Source organism: Vidua macroura, chromosome 12, assembly GCF_024509145.1.
Source record: "Vidua macroura isolate BioBank_ID:100142 chromosome 12, ASM2450914v1, whole genome shotgun sequence".
Classification (NCBI taxonomy): Eukaryota; Metazoa; Chordata; class Aves; order Passeriformes; family Viduidae; genus Vidua; species Vidua macroura.
The window spans coordinates 21118289-21138540 of record NC_071582.1 but is presented as its reverse complement, the minus strand read 5'-3'; the positions used below and the strand labels follow the sequence as shown (position 1 = coordinate 21138540).

Genomic DNA, 20252 nt, shown 5'->3' with positions numbered 1-20252 from the left:
TAGAGATATAAAATACTTGCTTTAAGGCTGTGTACAGTGTAACTGAAGATAATCCTGGAAATTGCTCAGCAACAAAAGAAACAATTAAGAAAATTCCTTAAAGTGGCGGTGAGGAAAAGGCAGCCAGCAAATACCCTGATTTTGCTGATGCTTCTAGGAAACAGTTAGGAGTAAAATACGATCTGGATAAACTGAGAGTCCAAAGGTGGAGATCCTGGTGTGGGAAGAGCTCTTGGGGTGCTGAGAGCTCACTGGGGTCCCTGGGCTCGCCGCTCCTCCAGCATCCTGCACACCCACATGGACACCACCTCGGCGTTGCCGTCGTTGTACTGCACCACGAAGGGGTGGCCCTGCAGAGGGGACAGGCAGGGTTAGCCAGGAGAAACACAGCCCTTGTGGAGCAAAACCCCACTGGAGCAGCCCGTGCTTGCAGCCACGGCAGTGCAGAAAGCCCTGACTCAAAGCAGTGCGTTCCCCCGTGGGTCCGTGCTGGTTCCGAGCAGGGGGAGGCAGCCCAGACTCTTTGGAAATGCTCTTTTTGGTTTTTGTCATTCCATTTGCTCGTTGCGTTTTGAGCCAGCCCCTTTCCAGGAGAGCTGAGCAGCTGCTGAATGGTGTTTGGGTAAAATGACATCCCAAAAAAAACCTCATGTAAATGTGTGTGACGTCCTAAAATTCCTCTCTTTAACAGTCCCCCGTGCACCCTTCATGTGCACTGACCTTCCAGAGCCTAAAGGGGATCCAGGAGTGCTGGAGAGGGACTCTGGACAAGGCAGGGAGTGGCAGGATGAGGTGTTTTGCCCAGCACTGGGGTGTTTTTGGGTGAGAAAGTGCAGGAATAAGATGAATGCTTTTATCTCCAACGTAGCCTAGAAGCAGCTGTCCCACCTTGTCAACAAAACAGCCAAGGACACCCGAGAGAAGCAGGAGAGAAAATCAGGAGGCACAGACAGGGCAGAGCAGATGCACTGGGGCAATCAAACCCAAATATTCCAGCCAGTCCCTTCTCCTTTAGCATGGAGAGAGCCCCACAGCCAAAGCCCCCTCACCCCCAGGATATCCCTGCATTTAGGCTGCTCCAAATGAAATTTCAGCTCTGAAACCTCAGCTTTGCACACTGGTCAGCCTGTTTGCTTTGTTTCCTGAGGATATTCCACCAAAACCTGGGGCTTTCCACACTTTTCTCCCTAGGAATAAGTTTAACTTGAAATGACTCTTCAGATTTCCCATGTTTTTGCTGTCCTGCTCCAGCGAGGATTTTTCTCAGGCTGAAGGGATGTTTTCACTAGAAGCTGTTTTTTCAGAATCTGGTGGCTGATTTTAATAAGTTGTTTGTTTTGAAATTGGGAATGGGAGAACAGAGATTTCCACCAAAACTCAGCAGGACCCATCTTTGCAAATCCTCGTGGACAACCTGCAGCATTTTCAGGTCAGCCACCAAAAACCAAGGACACAAGTGGCCCAAAGATGCCCAGTGCACAAGGATGTGCCAAAATCTACTTCCAAACCCACTTTGCTGCTTTTAATACCTGACCTCACTCAGCAGCACCTGCAACTGCAATAAAAACATTTATCCAAGAGTCCCACAGAGCTGGGGGCAATGCAGGAGTTCATCAAACCTGGCCTTGGCCTTTTGCAGCAAGATTTGGAGTGAAAATCAGCACAAACTCCAAAAGAGGGACCTGCAGTTGGCTCAGCACCCAAAAATGTCTCAGGGAATTATTGGAGTTTTCCTCCAAGGTCTCCAGCACTGCAGCTGCAGTAGTTTTTTCTCCCTTATGAAATCTCTTCATAAACTCACCCCTGCCCTCTATAATTTTGTCATTATTCAGCACCCAATCCCACATTCCCTCCTTTTCAGGCACCCTGAGCATTGCAACCATTACCCAGAGCACACAGACCTCAGCAAGCAGTGCCTGAAACTGGAGATTCCCCCAAAGGATGGGGGAGAGACGGGGAGGGAAGGAAGAACAAAGGGAAAACCCAAATCAAAACCCAAACCACCAAAGGAGAAATGCAGCAGGACAGAGCTGTCACCTCAGAGAGGAGACAATGACATTCCCAACAGCTGGGACACTGTCAATAAACGCTGGTGGCTGCCTCAGCCACAAACACAAGTCCCATCCCTGACTCCAGGAGTGAGCAATGTGCTCTCACCCAAAGCCAGGCTTAAATATTCCTGCAGGGATTTGCTGCAAGGGAACACTGAGGAAAGGTGAATGTCTAGAAGCTTGAGATGCATTTTCTGTTGCAGGGATCAACAGAATTCTGGTGAGGTTCCACAGCTTCATTTTTGGGGACACATGATCCCCAAAAATGTATTTCACATTTCCTCAGACTCTTACACATGTTCACGACAAAACAATAACACCTCCTTCCCAATTTTAAAATATTGAGCCTTAAAACCACCTGGAAACTGCACAGAGGAGGGAAAGAGGTTGAAAATCAGCACCAAACTGGTTTTTCTTACTGGTTTAGTACTGGTGTGCAACAACCATGTCCTTCCCAATTTTTAAATGCTCAACCTTAAAAATACCTTGAACTCAGCACAGCCAGTAGGAAAGAGGTTGAAAATCCAGCACCAAAATGGTTTTTCTTACTGGTCTAGTACTGGTGTGCAATAATCACCTCCTTCCCATTTTTTAAAATGTTCAGCCTTAAAAATACCTGGAAAATCAGTGGGAGATTTCACAGAGGGAAAGAGCTTTTTAAGTATTCAGCCTTAAAAATACCTGGAACTCAGCACAGCCAGCAGGAGAGAGGTAGAAAATCCAGCACCAAACTGGTTTTTCTTACTGGCCTAGAATTGGTGTGCAATAACCACCTCCTTCCCAATTTTCAGACGATCAGCCTTAAAAATACCTGGAAACAGCACAGCCAGAGGGAAAGATGTGGAAAATCAGCACCAAACTGGTTTTTCTTACTGGCTGGCACTGGTGTGCCGTGCCCTGGCTCAGTGGGATGCACTGGGAATCCTGCAGGGGATGGGAAGTGGCTGCTGGAGAGCCTGGAGCTGCAAAGGTCAGGCAGGACAGGGCCAGGGCTGGCCCCAAGTGAGTGTCAGGCAGCCTAATTTTGTGTGTCAACCCCGAAAATGAGATAAACAATGACAAACCAGGCTTTTTAAATGAACTTGTCTCTTCTGGTTCTCTTGATAAAGGGTACATTTCTCGAGTTGCAGTGTCCCACCAGACAGGTTTAACTCTTTCACGGGGGAGCTCCTGGCAGAGGGGGAGGTGAAGGATTTAAATACCTGACAGGAAATTAAAAGGGCAGTGCCCCCCTGAACACAGAGCCCTGGTAATTCCAACTCAGGGCTCACCAGCCATCAATCATTTAGCCCAGTCAATTAAATTGCCATTATTCAAGGGTAAAAGTTCCATCATTTTATCTACCCCTAAAATTCAGCAATTTGCTTTCATGGCCTTCTCCTCTGGCCTAAAAAAAAAAAAAAAAAAAAAATCTTTGTTTCTGATAATAACCCACCCTGAGCTTATTGGCACAGACCTTGCGTGGCATCCTGGGCAGGGCTGCAGGGCCATGGGCCTTTTCCAGCTCCAAGTGCACACCTGGAGAGTGCAGCTCTGCTCCAGGTGGATGAAATTCCCTCTGGGATACAAAATCATCACCCACAGCCCCAAATCCCTTCAGCTCTTCAGTCTAAAGCACAGGTAACAACTTCCACTGCCTCTCACAAATCCAGGGAAGAGCAGAGCTTCAGGAGAGCCTCTCCCACAAGCAGGATCCTCTGGCCATAAACTGTTTGTGTTTGGAGAGCACCAGGGAGGTTCAGACCGATGCCAAAGGACAGGCAGACCATAAATCATCCCTTCATGCAATGCCTGGGATTTCAGAGCACTGGCCAAGCTCAAAAGGAGTCAGTGTTTATGTCAGACTGCTCTAAAGGTCCATGGAACAGGCAGCTACCAGCCTGGAATGGTGACAAAGGACATTTCCAGTGTGAAACGCCAGGCAGCCACAGATTTCCTTGGAAATCACCAAAAATGAGAGATTTTCCTCCCGGGGGGGTGTTCCCTGGGGCACAGAACATGGGAGGAACCTGAATCCCAAATGGTGGGAGAACATGAGATCTACCCCACTCCAGCACCTCCTTTTTTCCCCTGGCACAGTGAGAGGCTGAGTGAGGAGGGCAGCCAATTAAAAATGATAATAAATTTCCTCATGCTGATGCAAGGGAGGTTGGGAAATGAGTGGCACTGCACTGGTTGCAGTGGTGCCACCCTTTTAACATTTCTTTTTCCAGAAACCCTCCCAGCTTTGAACTCCATTTATCACCAAGCAGCACAGACAAATCATGCCTTCCATTTAAAAAATTCTGAACTCAACACAACAAAAAACCACAATAAAAAGGATCCCAACTGTTGCAGCCACAGCCTATCAAGACAATGGCCGTGCCCTCAGACAGCATTTCAAATACAGTTTATTAGTGTGTGATATGAAAAGGGTATTTTTATTGCATGATATAATGCAATGGGACCTTGGGCGCTCTGCAGAAGGACCTTGCACTCAGAAGTGTAATGAACCCATAGTCCAAAAAACATTATACTGTACATTAACCTATCATTAATGGCACATTAGGGCTGGGGGCATTGCACGCTCGCTGGGCAGGGCTCCATCAGGACAGTGTGCAGGAAACCACAGTCTTCCCAGGCTTAAAACAAATAGAGAAAATAAATATTACTGCTGGCTGCAGGCTGCTCCGAGGGAAGCTCACTCGCTGCTTAACTTGCAGTTTTTCAAAGGGGGGATGAGGAAGATGCAGGAGTTTACTGGGCGGTGTTGGCATGCTCTGAATGCATCAGATGCAGCTTTTCCTGCACAGAACACAGCCCCTGGTGAGAACAGAGTGTAAGCTGGAAGCCTGCTCCCTTTCCCTGCCATTCCCTAATTCCTCCCTGGCAGTAGGAGCTGGGAATGGGAAGAGCATCCTCTGACCCAGCTCTCTGTTGGACACCTGGGATCTGCTCTGCACCCGTTTCACCTGAGCAGAATTCCAGCCCCTCAGCAGAATTCCAGCCAGGCCAGCACTAACTCCATGTGAAACGTGAGCAAACCACCAAATCCCTGCTGCTCCCAGAGCAGGTGGGATGCTCCATGCCTTCCCCCACTCCAGGTGCTCTTTTCAAAGGAAAGCCACGGAGCAAATGTTGAATCAGGAAAGCCTGGCTGGCAGCTCATCCCTCCAACTCCAAAAAATTCCAACTTGGCTGTCCAACAGCACATCCCAGTTGGTTCTCCCATTGCTCCTGAGGTGCCTGTGCTGTGCACAGCTCTTGTATGAACTCAGGGCATGGATTCGAGGGGAAATCCCTGCCCATCCTCATGTTTAATGGGGGACAAGTCCCACCTCCAACAGGACAAACACAAAGCTCAGCTCTGGAGCTGCACCAGCTTCCCAGAACTCCTGGAAACACCAAGTGCTGAGCAACCCAAACAGTTTCCAGAACTCCTGGAAACACAAAGTGCTGAGCAACCCAAACCACCCCGAACTGACCCCGGGTCCCCCTCCAGTGCCCTCAGCACGTGTTAGGATTTCATCACTCCAGCCCTGCCTCCAGTGCTGGAGGATTTTCCATCTCGAGCTGTTGCCTCCAAGGACAAGCCACACTAAAAGCTGTTCTAATTATCTGTGCCAGCTATCCACAGTATCCAACTGCGGCTCCCACAGCCAGGAATAGCAGCGAGGAATCCTCAGGCCAATTCTCTCACTGCAGACTCCCAAAACATGGTTAATTCACAGGCACAGAAGGTGGCAGGGCATCCTCAGGGGATGCTCCACGCAGCTTCCGAGGCTTGAGTGGGCTAAAGACTCTGAAGGCTGAGCACACGAGAATCCACGGAGACACAGAACGTAGCCACGGGTGAAAGGACCCTGCAGGACACTTCAAGTGTGATCCAGCTGCTCCATCTCTTGTTTTCCTTTTGAAATTTTGGGATTTTTTTTTTTTTAATCCTTTTAAGAAAAGTGTGAGCACCTGAAGTGCTTGGAACAGCAGAGACAGAGAGGCTCAGTTCGTGTGTCTGCTAAAAGTGTCCCAAAGCTGCAGCAAGGTCAGCTGCAGCCTCCTTGTCCCTTCCAAACTGGATTGCAGATCACAGATTGAGCTTAACCCTAAAACTGCAGCTGCTCCTTGGGACTTGCAAGGCTGTGCCTGATCTGGGAGCGAGGTTTGCTGGCCCAGTTCTCTCTCCCTGTTCTGTCCTCAGACTATTGAGGGCAAGGACTGCGCTCGCTGCGCCGGAGAGGCTCCAGCATCCAGAGCTGTGCTCAGCCGGGCGCTGCAGACAAAGCCCCAGAGCAGGGGATGAAATCATGGAATCACAGAATCATGGCACACCCCAATCCCGGGCTGGAAGGACCTTAAAACCCACCCAGTCGTCCCCCTGCCCTGGGCAGCGACACCTTCCACCACCCCAGGGTGCTCCAATCCAACCTTGAGCGCTCCCAGCATGGACAGCGGCGTTTTCTGGCTGGAGATGAGGCAGGAACAAGAACAGATCCACAGGGAAAACCAAGTCTGGTCATTTCCCTGCAAGTTTCTGCTCCTTGCTCGCTCCTCAGCTGAGAGCAGAGCCCAGCCTGCTGAGCAGCTCCACTCGGGAAGTGGGGAGTTTTGTTTGTTGCATGGCCTCCCTAACGTACACTGTAATTAAAATGTTGATTACTAAACAGTTTAAATATATGACAGACAATGCAGTTAAAGCCTACAGTTAGGTCAATATGTGATTTAGATTTGCCATTTAAAAACTCTCATTTAAATTTTGCATACATTAATCACTACCATACTTCAATGTTCTGATATCCACCTGACTACACTATTAAAATAAAACTTGCTGCCCCAGGGAAATCCTACTTATTCTTAATTGTTTCGAGGCTTTGATGGGCTTTTAATCTAAGATTAATTTATGCAATTTTAAATAACTCTTCTTATGATTAATAAGCTTGAAAATTAAAAGGAGTCTAAAGCAATTATAATGAGCATTTGGTCATAACCTCATTAGGAGAAGGAGTGAAGGATACAGCTCTGGAATTCTTACAAGACTACAATTTAAGGTTACTTTCAGAGGAGTCAAACATAGTTCTTGAAATTGCAAAGGCAGATTAGCCTAGGTCAGCCTTAGAACTATGGCTACCTAGATTAGCACACTAATGATTTTATCCCTCTGATGATATGTGAGACAGTGAAAAGATGATGCAAACCAAAGATAAATGGATAACACAACTGAGCACTGAAGCCCTGGGGTTATATTTCTTCCTTATCTTTTTTTTGTTTTGAGAAGTACTTTTGTCCCCTATTATTTATCTATTTGTAGATTGGCTTTCACCAGTGCATTTTTCATTTTTCCTTTTTATATTATAAAGTTAATTGCAAGCGATTTTCAGCTGGTTTAGTTTTGTTGAGGCACCAAAACTCTCCTGCAATTTACAGAATTTGTCTTCAAATTACAAGAGTCCCCAGGCCTGATGGATGGACCAAGAGGAAGAACACCTTAACCTGAACAGCAACTGTCTACACACCTCACCCAAATTTCCATTTTTAAACAGCAATACAGGTTCTTCAGTATGATTAAAGTATTATTTTCCCAAGCTTTGGACAGCTGGTGATCCCAAAGCAGATCTCATGCACTTCACTGATGTGCCCGAGCTGGCAACTCATCACCAGACAAAGGGTGAAGAGGGAATTTTTCAGGTGAGAACAGCAGGAATTGGAGCAGCTCCACTCCACAGCTGCACCTGACCTCAAACTCCTCAACCCCTCCTCCTGCAGGACCCTGGGTCTGCTATTTGTTCCCTTCCTGTGGCAAAGACTGGTCTGAAATTTACTGCAGGGTTTAGGGTTTGGCTGTGGCACAGAGGAATCTATTTGCCCATCTGCAGATCATTCTTTCCACGGCAGCTTTGCTTTTGATATTTGTTGTTAAAGCAGTAACTGTCCTTGGCACTCCTCGCGCTGCTCGGCTACAAACGAGCCAGCTCCCAGCAAAGGTATTTCAGTTTTTGTGTGTGTTTTCTCTTAAAAACTCTTAAAACAAACTAAAGCTACCGAAATCTAATTGGAGTTTACTTCTGCAAGCGCTGCTGAGGTTAAGAAGAGCTGCAGAGGAGGAATGGGGAGAGTGGCCCAAGGCTGATGGAGTCTGTCAACATTAGCAAGCTGTCGACAACAGAAGCAGCTCTGCTGAGTGAAATGCTCGGTGCAACATTTTTGGGGATGGAGGAGGTTTGACTTTTGCCCAGCTCTGGTCTGGTTTGTGGCCTCACTGCCCATTAGTAGCTGGAGCTCATTAGGTGTGTGCCTGGAGCACATCTTCTGGTGGGGCTTCATTTGAAATCGATTCAATTTGTGAGCTTCAAGACCTGGCTGTGATGAGAATGAGAGAGTGGGGGCTCAGAAAGAGCAGAGATTCACACCAGAAAGGCACACCTGAGCTGAACTCCGGTGGAGCTGCACCTGCAGAAGTGCCCTCAGCACCAGCACAGGAATGAATGATCTCAGTGACACCAAACAGAGCTTGTCAGGAATTCAGAGCTGATACAGAATTTCCTTCAAACAAGGACTAAGTGTTCCCCTAGACTCTGGGGGAAGGGTGAAGAAAACAACTGTTTTCCCCAAGTTCTTCTACTGGGAAAAAAAAAAAAAAAATGCTAAGCAAATTACTAAGCTGAAGTAAACTGAAACAATCTCCTAAATGTTTTTCACCCAAACCTTGGAGAAGAAAATGCTGTGTTGCATACACGCTCAAATAACAACAATTAACAAAAGCAAAAACACCCTGAAAATGATGTGGCTGGAAGCAAAAAGGGAGAATGGAACAGCTCGTACTTCGTTAGCATTTTTGTGATGAAGTTTCTGCAAATGAACAAGTTGTTTTTAAAAGTACCACGACGATCATCCTGCATTCCATGGCTACACAGTGCCTGCACGGAGTGCAAAATGCCATCCCCGTGGCTGGCAGGCTCTGTGAAGGGACTCAATAAAGTATTAAATGATGGAGGTGAAGGCGCTGCCAAATCCCCTCGTCTGAGGAGCAGAGAAAGCTCAGGTATGAAACAACGCTGGAAAAAAACACACAGAGCCCCGCTGAAAACACAGAGAGAGCAAAATATACCACCACTAGTTGGCTTGGGGAAAAAAAAAAATATATAAATTCCTTTGAATCTCTCCCAAGGTCACTGAACAACGACCGAGGCCACCAGCACCATTTCCATGCTCAGAGCTGTATTTTAATCCAGAGGAGCCTTTCCCTGGTGGAAACCCGGCTCCCCCAGCCCAGCAGGCACAGGCTCACCCCGATTTACACCGGCTGAGTGTTCCCCCAACCTCTCCCATCAAATCCCAGCAGGCAGATGCACACTGATGGGACAGTGAACTTTTCCAGGGCTGTATTTTGGGGTTTCACCCTGAATAAAGCCGCCTGCTCCGAGCTCTGCCCCGGGTGGGAGTGGCAGCAGCCCGCTCTGGAGGGGAGGCCGCGGCTTAAAAAGAGGAAAATAAATAAAAAAGAAATCATGTTTAATTTAAAAATTAGAAACTGGAGCAGGCTGTGAGCACAGAGGTTGATTGAAACAAAATTTAAATTCCTGTCAAGCCCATTTAAACACAGGGGCCCTTCATAGGCAATTAGCTGCTCCCTGTGAAGGCTGAGCGAGGCCGGGCCTGGTCACTGTGAGGAGCCGAGAAAAATTAACTAAAATCAGGCGCTATGAAATATTTAGCCTCCCAGTTTATCACCGGGGTTTGGAAGTGTAAACAAGACAAAAATCGATTCCTCGGTGCCCTCCAATCAATCCCCCAAAATGGCGAGGGCATCTGTTTCTGCTCAATTTTGTTTACTCTGGCAGATTTGCCTTAATTGCGGTTGTTTATCTCCCGTTGTCCCCGGGGCCCTAATCTCCCGATTACTAATACTTAACACTCATTTCACATCTAAAGCTACTTCTAATCCTCAACAGGTTTCTGGAGCTCTTAAAATGATGGAGGCGAGGGAGATTTCTCTTTGTGAGGGGAGCATTTTGCGACCCGCAACCAGCTGGGCCCAATCGTCACCAGGGATGGCGGCAACAAAGGTGCTAAAAGGCTCTTTCACAAACTCTGCCTCTCCGCCGGGAATGCCGCCGAGAAAAAAAGGCCTTTGATGGGGAAAAAAGGGAAGAAACCACCCTGAACAAGGGGGCTCTAACAGTCCAGCCAAATAAAGTTACTGTCATAATCAAGCGCTGTCAATCACAATGAAAATCCAATTAAAAGATCTTTCAGCACGGGCCCTCTTCAGGAGAAAAATGTCCCCTATTTATATGCGGGTGTTTTTTTTTTTCTTTTTTTTTTTTTTTTTTTTTTTTGTCAACTGCACAAATTAGAAAGTCGTATTAATTGATTTTTTACTACTTTAGGCCCTGATCCTCCAGCTGAATTTCTGCGGATGGAAGAATCAAGCGGTACAAATCTGATTAAGGGATTTGAGGCATAATGCACACAGGTCACTAAGAAGCCATATCTCTATCTCCTGCTTTATACTCTGCTTATTCATAGGCAATTATTACTCTTATTTAATACTGCAGGAGTGTCCTGAGGTGCTAATTGGACTAGAGACCCACATGTACTGGTACTGCACAAGTACCAGCCATTTTAATCTATGCAGAGTGTCTGAATACATTTCAAATGCCAATTTCATTACACAAATAAAAATCGTACGTGGATTTCAACAGTTGCCTGTTAGAGCAAATTCCTTGATGGATTTGGAATGAATAGAAAGGACAGTATTCTGGGATATAAAAGTATGGGTCTTATTTTGGAACTGCTAACAGATTTTTTTTTCCCTCAATTTTTCAAAATAAATACGTAAGGAAGACAGCTGACATAAAGCATCAACAAGGCAAATGTAAACTTCTCAATATCTACTAACTGAAAGATTTGCAATTCTGCTACCAAAATGAGTGAGATGTAAATATTTGTCCCTGTGCCTGGAGAACTACTGAACAACCAGCAGTGCCAAATGAAACATTTGCTCAAATCAAGCTGCAAAGCCCAGGAGACTCAAGTAACCAAAAAATATGAACTGTATCCCTCTAAGCTGTTGCCAATTTGTTTTTATCCAATTTCCTCAGATTTTCAACACCTCTTTGAGCCAACTCGAGTTATTCCTTTTCACATTTCACAGGGAAGTGCTGCTGTTCTGTGCAGCTCTAGGGCATGGTAGGAGGGGAATATTCCCATTTATCCCCAGATGTTTTTCCCAGATATTCCCATTTGCTGGAGGAACTGGGTGATCCCACGGCAATGGGTGCAGCAGGCAGGGAATGAAGGCATCACCCCTTAACCCTGTCACCATCCTGCTCTTGGGTGACTGCTGGATTTAGTGACACTGATGGAATGGATGTCTCCATTTCAAGAGCTGATTTCTCAAGTGGCACAGAAGAACTCACACCCCAAGGAGAGAGATGGCTTTGCCCCCACTTTTTTTTTTTTGAAAGACAGAGGGGGAAATATCCCTGAGCCACCTTTCCCAATTTCAGCTCAGTGAGCAATGCTGCCACCTGAAGAAACACAGATTTTTTTCCTCTTAAGCTACCTTGAGCAAGGAAGACACTGAACACCCAGTGACGGGAGCATCCCGAGCCCTGCTGTGAAATCCTTGCCTCAGTATAAATTTTGATTTGTCTTCAGTGTGTCCAGGATTTGATCCAGAACTCCTTGTCCTCTGCATGTCTGAACTGAGAGACTGAAGACCCAGTTTATTACTGATCACATATATTTCATGACTGAACTGGATGATGCAAAAAAACCTTTCCCAACCTAAACAATTCTTGTATTTACAACAGCTGAAATACTTGGCTCTGTACTTCTTTTCCTTGAGAAACCAGGAGAGAGCCTTTTCCTTCACATCTGCTTGTGTTTGGTGTCTGTCAGAACTTCCCCTTGTCATGGAGTGAAGAACTGGGATTGTTGTGACAGAGGAGAGGCTGAACATCTGCAAACAAAACCTTTCATCACTGCTCCAAGCACAGACAATTTTATCATCCCTGATGGGAGATCCTGCACTGGCCCAGGGTAAAAAAAGTACCCAAAGAGGGAAAATTCTTGGCTTCCTGTGACTCAGCAATGATGCCCAAATATCTGGGGAGGTGCACACAACAAGCACGGATCTCTAAAGCTGATCTCACAGCATCTCTGGGCTGTGTTTGTGCAAAGGAAAGTGCTGAGAGCCCTCTGATCCATCCCAAAAATCATCATCATCCACACCCCAGCCCTGGCTCCTCAGTGATACCACGGGGGGAAAGCCCTTTATTGACAAACCTAAGCACCAGTGTTTTATTGGCTTTATTCTGGGGGTTTAGATGAAAATCCAGGCAGGATTATGCTGATCCTCCATTTGTTTGTTTAAACCATGGGAGTATTTCCTGAGAGCTGAAACCAGGGGTTTAACATAACGAACTGCAAATATGTTTAGCTACTGTGCAGACCCTCTGAAATAAAGCTACATAAAATACAGCTACTTAAAATCCAGCTACTTAAAACCTCACATTTTTAATTCCCTTGTTGTACTTGATGGAGATGTAAGAACAAGCAGCCAGAATGCATTTTTGAGAGTCTCTAATATCTTGGCATGTCTTAAGACAATTAAATGCACTAATTAACTGTTTATCTGGAAAAAAAATACCATTTCAGCCAATAAAATCAGGGTGCCTGGTCCAGAGCCATTCCTGGAATGGAGAGAGGCATTGCTGGGTGCATAGGAATGGGAAATTTCAAAATTGTATTAGGCATTGAAATAAATAAAATACCAAAGGAGAACAGGTTTTCCAGCATGTCAGTGGCTTTGATACTGATGATGTACAATTTATCACACAATGTTGACATTGATAAAATTTAGATTGATAAAATATCGACATAAGAGGCGTCAGTAATTTAAATTTTAAAAAGGAGAAAAGCTCCTGGCTGTGTTGAAATTTGACAGCTTGAGGAAAAATCATTAGATCTGTGCAAAAGTAATGGAGTGCAGAAGGTGGCTGCATCCTCTCCCTGCCCAATTCTTTCTTGAGAAATCCTAAAGGCTGTGCTTTGGTGCCTCCACAGGAAAGTACAACAGAACAACTGCTCCACTCCTGACTTTTGGTGCTTCAAATACAATTTTTTTATGTAAACGCCTTTCGTCCCAATAACCAGCATGGAGGAGTCCAATGCTGCACTAACCACAAAAAACCCCTCACCAAGAGACTCCAGCAATTCCAAAAAAAAAAAAAATAAAAGCACCAACAATCTGCAGAAGCCGAGGCCGAGCTTGCAGCTAAAGAAGAGATTTTAAACAATTACCAAAGCAGGGCAGTGATATCATAAAGGCAATTTCTGCGCTAGCTTGTTTTCTGCAACTCTCCCTGCCTCTGAACAGCTAGAACAGATAATAACTATTAGTAAATCAAACTCCTGCAATATCCAGCTGTGCCTCCCCCATTTACATACAGATAGAATGGGTATATGTTTTTAATATGTATGCCAGGCGTAGTTTTACCACAGCTGAAGTGCACGCTACAAAGGAGGAGGAGAATGGGAATGGAATCAGCATGAGATAATAAAGTGGCCTAGATAAAGTATTAGCCAGCGATTGATCTCAAACAGGGGATGCTGCTTCTCTCTGACCTGATTACTTACTATGCATAGATTCCATTAAATAGAGCTTAGAATGGAAAGCTTTGGGAAAATACCGTAAATACAGGCACAGCCCCAGCCTGGCTGCTTCCCTGGACTCTGGGCAGGAACAGGAGTCAAACCTTCCCTGGGTTAAACAGGAGTTAAACCTTCCCTGGGTCTAAATGGGAATTAAACCTCCCCTGGCTTTAAACAGGAGTTAAACCTTTCCTGGGTTAAACAGGAGTTAAACCTTTCCTGGGTTAAACAGGAGTTAAACCTTCCCTGGGTTAAACAGGAGTTAAACCTTCCCTGGGTTAAACAGGAGTTAAACCTTCCCTGGGTTAAACAGGAGTTAAACCTTCCTTGGCTTTAAACAGGAGTTAAACCTTCCCTGGCTTTAAACAGGAGTTAAACCTTCCCTGGCTTTAAACAGGAGTTAAACCTTCCCTGGGTTAAACAGGAGTTAAACCTTCCCTGGGTTAAACAGGAGTTAAACCTTCCCTGGGTTAAACAGGAGTTAAACCTTCCTTGGCTTTAAACAGGAGTTAAACCTTCCCTGGCTTTAAACAGGAGTTAAACCTTCCCTGGATTAAACAGGAGTTAAACCTTCCCTGGCTTTAAACAGGAGTTAAACATTCTCTGGGTTTAAACAGGAGTTAAACCTTCCCTGGGTTAAACAGGAGTTAAACCTTCCTTGGCTTTAAACAGGAGTTAAATCTTCCTTGGCTTTAAACAGGAGTTAAACCTTCCTTGGGCCTAAATGAGAATTAAACCTTCCCTGGCTTTAAACAGGAGTTAAACATTCTCTGGGTTTAAACAGGAGTTAAACCTTCCCTGGGTTAAACAGGAGTTAAACCTTCCCTGGGTTTAAACAGGAATTAAACCTTCCCTGGCTTTAAATAAGAGTTAAACCTTCCCTGGCTTTAAACAGGAGTTAAACCTTCCCTGCATTTAAACAGGAGTTAAACGTTCTCTGGGTTTGAACGTGAATGAAACCTTCCCTGGGTTTAAACAGGAGTTAAAATTTTAAATTACTGATGTTTCTTATATCGATACTTTATTTTAATTTTTATCCATTTTAAAATCAATTTTTATCAATTAAAAATAAAATTTAAAATTTTCAATTTAAATTATTAAAATTAAAAATATTAAATGTATAAAATTAAACATTGTGTGATAAATTGTACATCATCAGTATCAAAGCCACTGACATACTGGAAAACCTGTTCTCCTTTGCTATTTTATTTATTTCAATGCCTAATACAACTTTGAAATTTCCCATTCCTATGCACCCAGCAATGCCCCTCTCCATTCCAGGAATGGCTCTGGACCAGGCACCCTGATTTTATTGGCTGTAATGGTATTTTTTTCCCAGATAAACAGTTAATTAGTGCATTTAAATGTCTTAAGAGATGTGTCAAGATATTAGAGACTCTCAAAAATGCATTCTGGCTGCTTGTTCTTACATCTCCAACAAGCACAACAAGGGAATTAAAAACAGGCACAGGAGTTTAAACCTTCCCTGGGCTGCCACAGCACAACTCCTAAAAAAGCACTGCCCCAAGAGCCAGAAAAAACTCTGTGTTTCTGGCAAAAAAATGCAAAAGCAAAGGGGAAAAATCTCTTTATATGGAAGAATTGTTGAGATTTTCATGTTAGAAAGGGAGGGGAGAGCCAGAGAGGAATGTGCTGTGCCTGTGATAATACAGGAATATATTCAATTTAATTTGGTCTCTGCCTTTCTCTTAAGAGAAAACAAACTGGAGATAAAAGAGCAGCGTTTTAGAGTAAGTTTAGGATGACCACTGGTGAATTCTGAGGTTGTTTCTCTCCCTGAATGGACAATCTTTTCCTCATTACTTGGTGAAATTCCTTATTTCACTGCTGTGGAACAAGTCAGTTGATTTGATTACATATATCCAGAAAAACCAATGGGATTGTTTTGGGGATGGCTGCAGAGAGAGCAGTGAGTAAATACATAATAAAATAAATAAATACAGGAGCCTGATTCACCTGCACGTGGACATCTGTGGTCATGAGAAACCTGACTTTAAACAGGAATTTCATCCAGCCTCGGCCGTGGCCCTATTTCCTGACAAAATGGACATTTTGGGTTTTATAATAAAGAGCTTTTTGCATGACAGGCAGGGGAAATCCATCCCAAAACTGATGGAGGTGCCAACCTGGCACTCCAGCTCCTCAAATGCACCTAAAATTTACTGATTATCAGCAGAGGAGGAAAAAATTCATCTTCTGCTCCCTTTATTTTGCTTTCAGTCCTTAATTATCCTGAACTGGTCCCAAAGTAGTGACTCCCAGTACAGCTGTGTCTGCAGGGGAGGAGAAGATGCTCTGGTTTGTCTGCAGGTGGGGATGGGAGTGTGTGACACCTCCCCTTCACTGCTGGCACGGAGCTTTTCATTAAAATAAACCAAAATGCCATGAACAAGGTGAGATCCTGCTGGGGTTGACAGCAGTGGGAAGGTGACCTTGAGGAGCCAGGGATCCACGGCATCCCTCTGTGCATTCCTCAGGGCCAGCAGAGGCACGTGGCCGTGTCAGGAAGGTGGAATTAGAAGGGTGCAGTGGTGAGAAAGTGCAGAATTCACAGGCTGTTTGTGCTCAGGGGATGTGGCACTCGGTGCTCTGCTCCAGGTGGGCATCAAACGGACTCCGGGCCCTTGGAGGGCTTTTCCAACCTCATTAATTCCATGATATTTCAAGTTTTGGGTTTTTCCTGGCCCCGTTTTCCACCAATTATAAATTAATTGCTGTACACGTATTTAGGCACAGATATGCTGTGTGTGTCTGTGTACACAGACACATAATGCTAATGCACACATTCATATTAATTTCATAAATAAAGTGCTCCTTGAGAAGACTGGGGGAAAGCAAATATATAAAGGGTTTGACTCTATAAATATATAATACATAATAGAAAAATAAATGTATATATATTATATAAATAATCATTAATTATATACATTAGAGAAATAACCATTAATTATATATTATATAAATAATTAATTATAAATATATAATATAAAATAATTATATATTATATAATATTGATTATAAATATACATATATATATTGTATATAAGATATATATGTATATATAAGATATATATGTATATAAGAATATAAATATAAATATATAATATAGTCTCTGTAATACATATATCCTCTATATAATTAATTATAAAGGATTATATATTATATATTATATATTATATATTATATATTATATACTATATACTATATATTATATATTATAAAGGATTATATATTATATATTATATAATATATAATATATATTATATAATATATAATATATAATATATAATATATTATATATTATATAAGAATAAAAATATGATTTAAGATTTATATATAAGAATAAAAATATAAATATATATAATATTACATATATCCTCTATAATACAAAGGAGCAAGCAGCTCCTGTTTTACTACTCGCTGCTGCAAGCTCATTTCTAAGTGACTAAAAAGGAGGTGGGGAAAAAAAAATGCATTAAATTTTTTAAAAAGTAGGAACGCTTCTTTTTTTTTATTTATTTTGCTTTTTTTCCCCCCCTAGAGGCGCCAGAATTTCCAAATAATTTCACAAAACACCTCCTCTAAAGGGGCCCAGCACACTCCAGGGCGTGTAGTTGTAAAGATAAATCTGTGCACTTCCCTGCCACTGCAGGCACTCACCCTTTGGCCTCATTTTTATGGCTCTACACCCTGGAGTGGTGTTATTGCTCACCAGCATCCCCACACATCGCGCACTCCTGGGGGGCTGGGGGATCTGCAGATGTTTTATTTATCAGTGGCAGGGCCTCTTGCATCACCAGCATGTGCATTTCCAGGCACAGAGAGGTTTCATGAAGCCCCACTGCCTTGTTTGAACAGGCGAGGCGCCCGGCCGTGGCAGAACGCGCACGAGGTGAATGCGTCTGCAGCTCCAGAACCTGCTCCAGCTTTTCTCAGATGTGACTAACTGCAAGAATTTCCCGGCCATCAGAAGTTCATAAAAAAAGACAAAAAAACCAGCCTTTGGTGTGAGAAAACCCGAAGTGGAGGGGCTCTGATAAAATTTAAGGTTTCATTGCAGTGTGGTGTGTAAGCAGGTGCCCAACTCCAAGTGCAGGTTTGGTGGAGTTAATACCCCTCAAATGAGATTCACAGTTAAATACTTTCCTAACCAGCAAAGAGACTGGTCTGGATCGTGAGACACCTGCCCCTGGGCATCTTCAGAGATTAGCCTTTAACTAGAGAACTGCTGCAGTAGAAAAACTTGTTTATTCCCACAGAAGCAATGAGAATATTCTCTTTCTTGGAAGCAAGACATGAGAGGATGCACCAGTGTCCTGATCCTGCTAAAATCCCTTACAATTATTCCTGTATTCCAATTATCTCTGTGTATTTCATGCACAGATGTACATTCATTTCAAATAAATATGTATATTGAAATGTACATTTCATTTCAAATGAATCATGATGATTTTAGAGAAGCTTTTGAGTTACAGCAAGCAGAATGTAAAGGAAAGGAAGGAAACATTTAAAAATGAAAGGTGTCTGACATGAGTCACAGGGGATTGGGAGCCTACATAAATTGCTGTAAACAGCAATAATTAATAATTGGAAAATGACAATTTCCAGCACAAGAGGTGGGCTCTGAGCTCAGATTCCAAGCTGAGAGCCCTTCCATGGACACACCTCACCAAATATTCTCATTCTCCTGCAGCCAATCTGATTTCATTTTACATTTACATTTTCATTTACATGACCACGTAAAGTGAAAACAGTGGCTCTTGCATTTCACTGAAATACATATTTTAACCTCACTCTCTTGTTTTCTATCTTCACTTTTGGGAAGGTTCAGGCTGGCAAATGCTGACAAGGAGTGACCTACATTAAGCTGTACTCCCTGGACATCCAAACTGGAAGAAAATGTGTATCAAGCATCAAAATGGTTTTGATTTGAACTCCATAGTGGCTGTGAAAGTTCTCAATTAACTCCCCAAATCACAAGTGAAGGTAGCAGCAAAACCAGAACCACAATTCCACCTCTGGCTTGGGTGCAAATATGGAATTGCTGCACAAGCAGGAAGAGTTTAGAGAGAAATACACTGAGCACACTGAAAAATGCAGGGGAAAAAAAAGAGATAAATTTCTATGTAAATGACCAAAAAATATTTCACTGAAAAATCCAAACTGAGGTTTCACTCACCATTAAATCTTCAGGTGCTGGCCTTTCCTTTGGCTGCTTCTTCATGCTATGTCACAAAACAAAATGTTTGTATCAAAACCAAGTGCTTGTTGATTTGAAATGTTGAAATACTGAATTGTTTCATTTGGAATGTTAAAATATTGAGTTGTTTTATTTGAAATGTTGAAAGATTGAATTGTATTTTATCTCTTTTATCACAGATTGAAGAATTTCAGTGTATTTCTTAAATTTAGCAGGTGCTGATGGGAGACAGGGTTCCTAACAGGAACCAAAATATTAATTTTGGGTTTTTCCTTTCTCCCAGCCTTCCCTTATGGGATGTAGGGCTCCACACTGTTTGTTTGTGTGGATTTCTGTATTTAATGACCGTGAAAGGTGGGGATTATTTATTTGTACATTTGATTTGTATTTGATTATGTATTTTTAAACCCATTTGTTTGGATTTCTGTATTTAATCACCGTGAAAGGTGTGTAAACACAGAAACCCCTGAAAACCAGCAGGCACAGAGAGCCGATTCCCATTTTTTTCTCTGGGGATTATGACACAGCTCCACACAAAGAATCATCCAAACAGGTGGGAAATCCAACTCCAGCGCCGAACACGCAATACCCTGGGGTTCCTACCTTCACTTTCCCCCATTTATTTCCATTCCCCTGCAGGGTGATAGTTCATTACACAGCATTAACCTGCTTATAGGATCATGTTTCTCATGCAAACAGTGCTGCTTTTCCCTGCAACAGGTGCAATTAGCTCTGGAGGCCATGCTTAGCTGCGTGAGGGAGCACAATAACGTGGCCCAGAGGTGACCACCAGGAGCTGCCTGTGGACTAATTGGATTCTATCCAAGCAGCCAGGCTTTATGGAGGGCCTGGCACAAAGTCTGGGATGCTGCTCACTTGACATCTCTCAGGGTTATTCCAAATTGATTGCTTAAATAAGATATAGTTGTCCTTATTTGCCTTTTTTTTTTTTTTTTTTAAAGCTGTAATTCCCCCCACTGCAAAGCGCAGCTAATAAAGCACTGGGTATAAAACACCAAATGAGCTGGGCTGTAAATTGGAGATATTAAGGACACAATTTACCTTCCCCTACAAATAACTGCGAGCCCCTCAGATATTCCAGTGCCACGAGCTGTCTGAGGCAGCAGCTCTAATCTGACAGCCCAAAGTAGCCCTGTCCCCAGGGAGAGCCAGGCTATTAGCCACCATCACTCCTGCTGCAGGTTGACATCTGTGGGGATTTTAACACAGGTTATCCCTCCCTCTGCCTCATTCTGGCTTCTTGAGACCAGCCTGTCATCGATATTTTGGGGAGGATAAAAGGAGCTGGAGCTCCACAGCCCGGGTTGTGCTGCAGAATCCTCCAA

General features: G+C 43.7%; 1 protein-coding gene across 3 annotated transcripts in view; it reads right to left on the bottom strand.

Moving 5' to 3' along the window:
• Positions 1–20252, bottom strand: part of MAP2K5 (mitogen-activated protein kinase kinase 5) — a 146134-nt gene continuing 125882 nt past the window's right edge. For all 3 annotated transcript variants that reach the window (XM_053988650.1, XM_053988649.1, XM_053988651.1), the window contains 2 exons: positions 18886–18931; positions 1–350 (listed from right to left, as the gene is read on the bottom strand). In XM_053988650.1, the coding sequence (XP_053844625.1) occupies positions 249–350; positions 18886–18931 (148 nt within the window). In that variant the 3' untranslated portion in view covers positions 1–248. The remainder of the gene's footprint in view (positions 351–18885; positions 18932–20252) is intronic.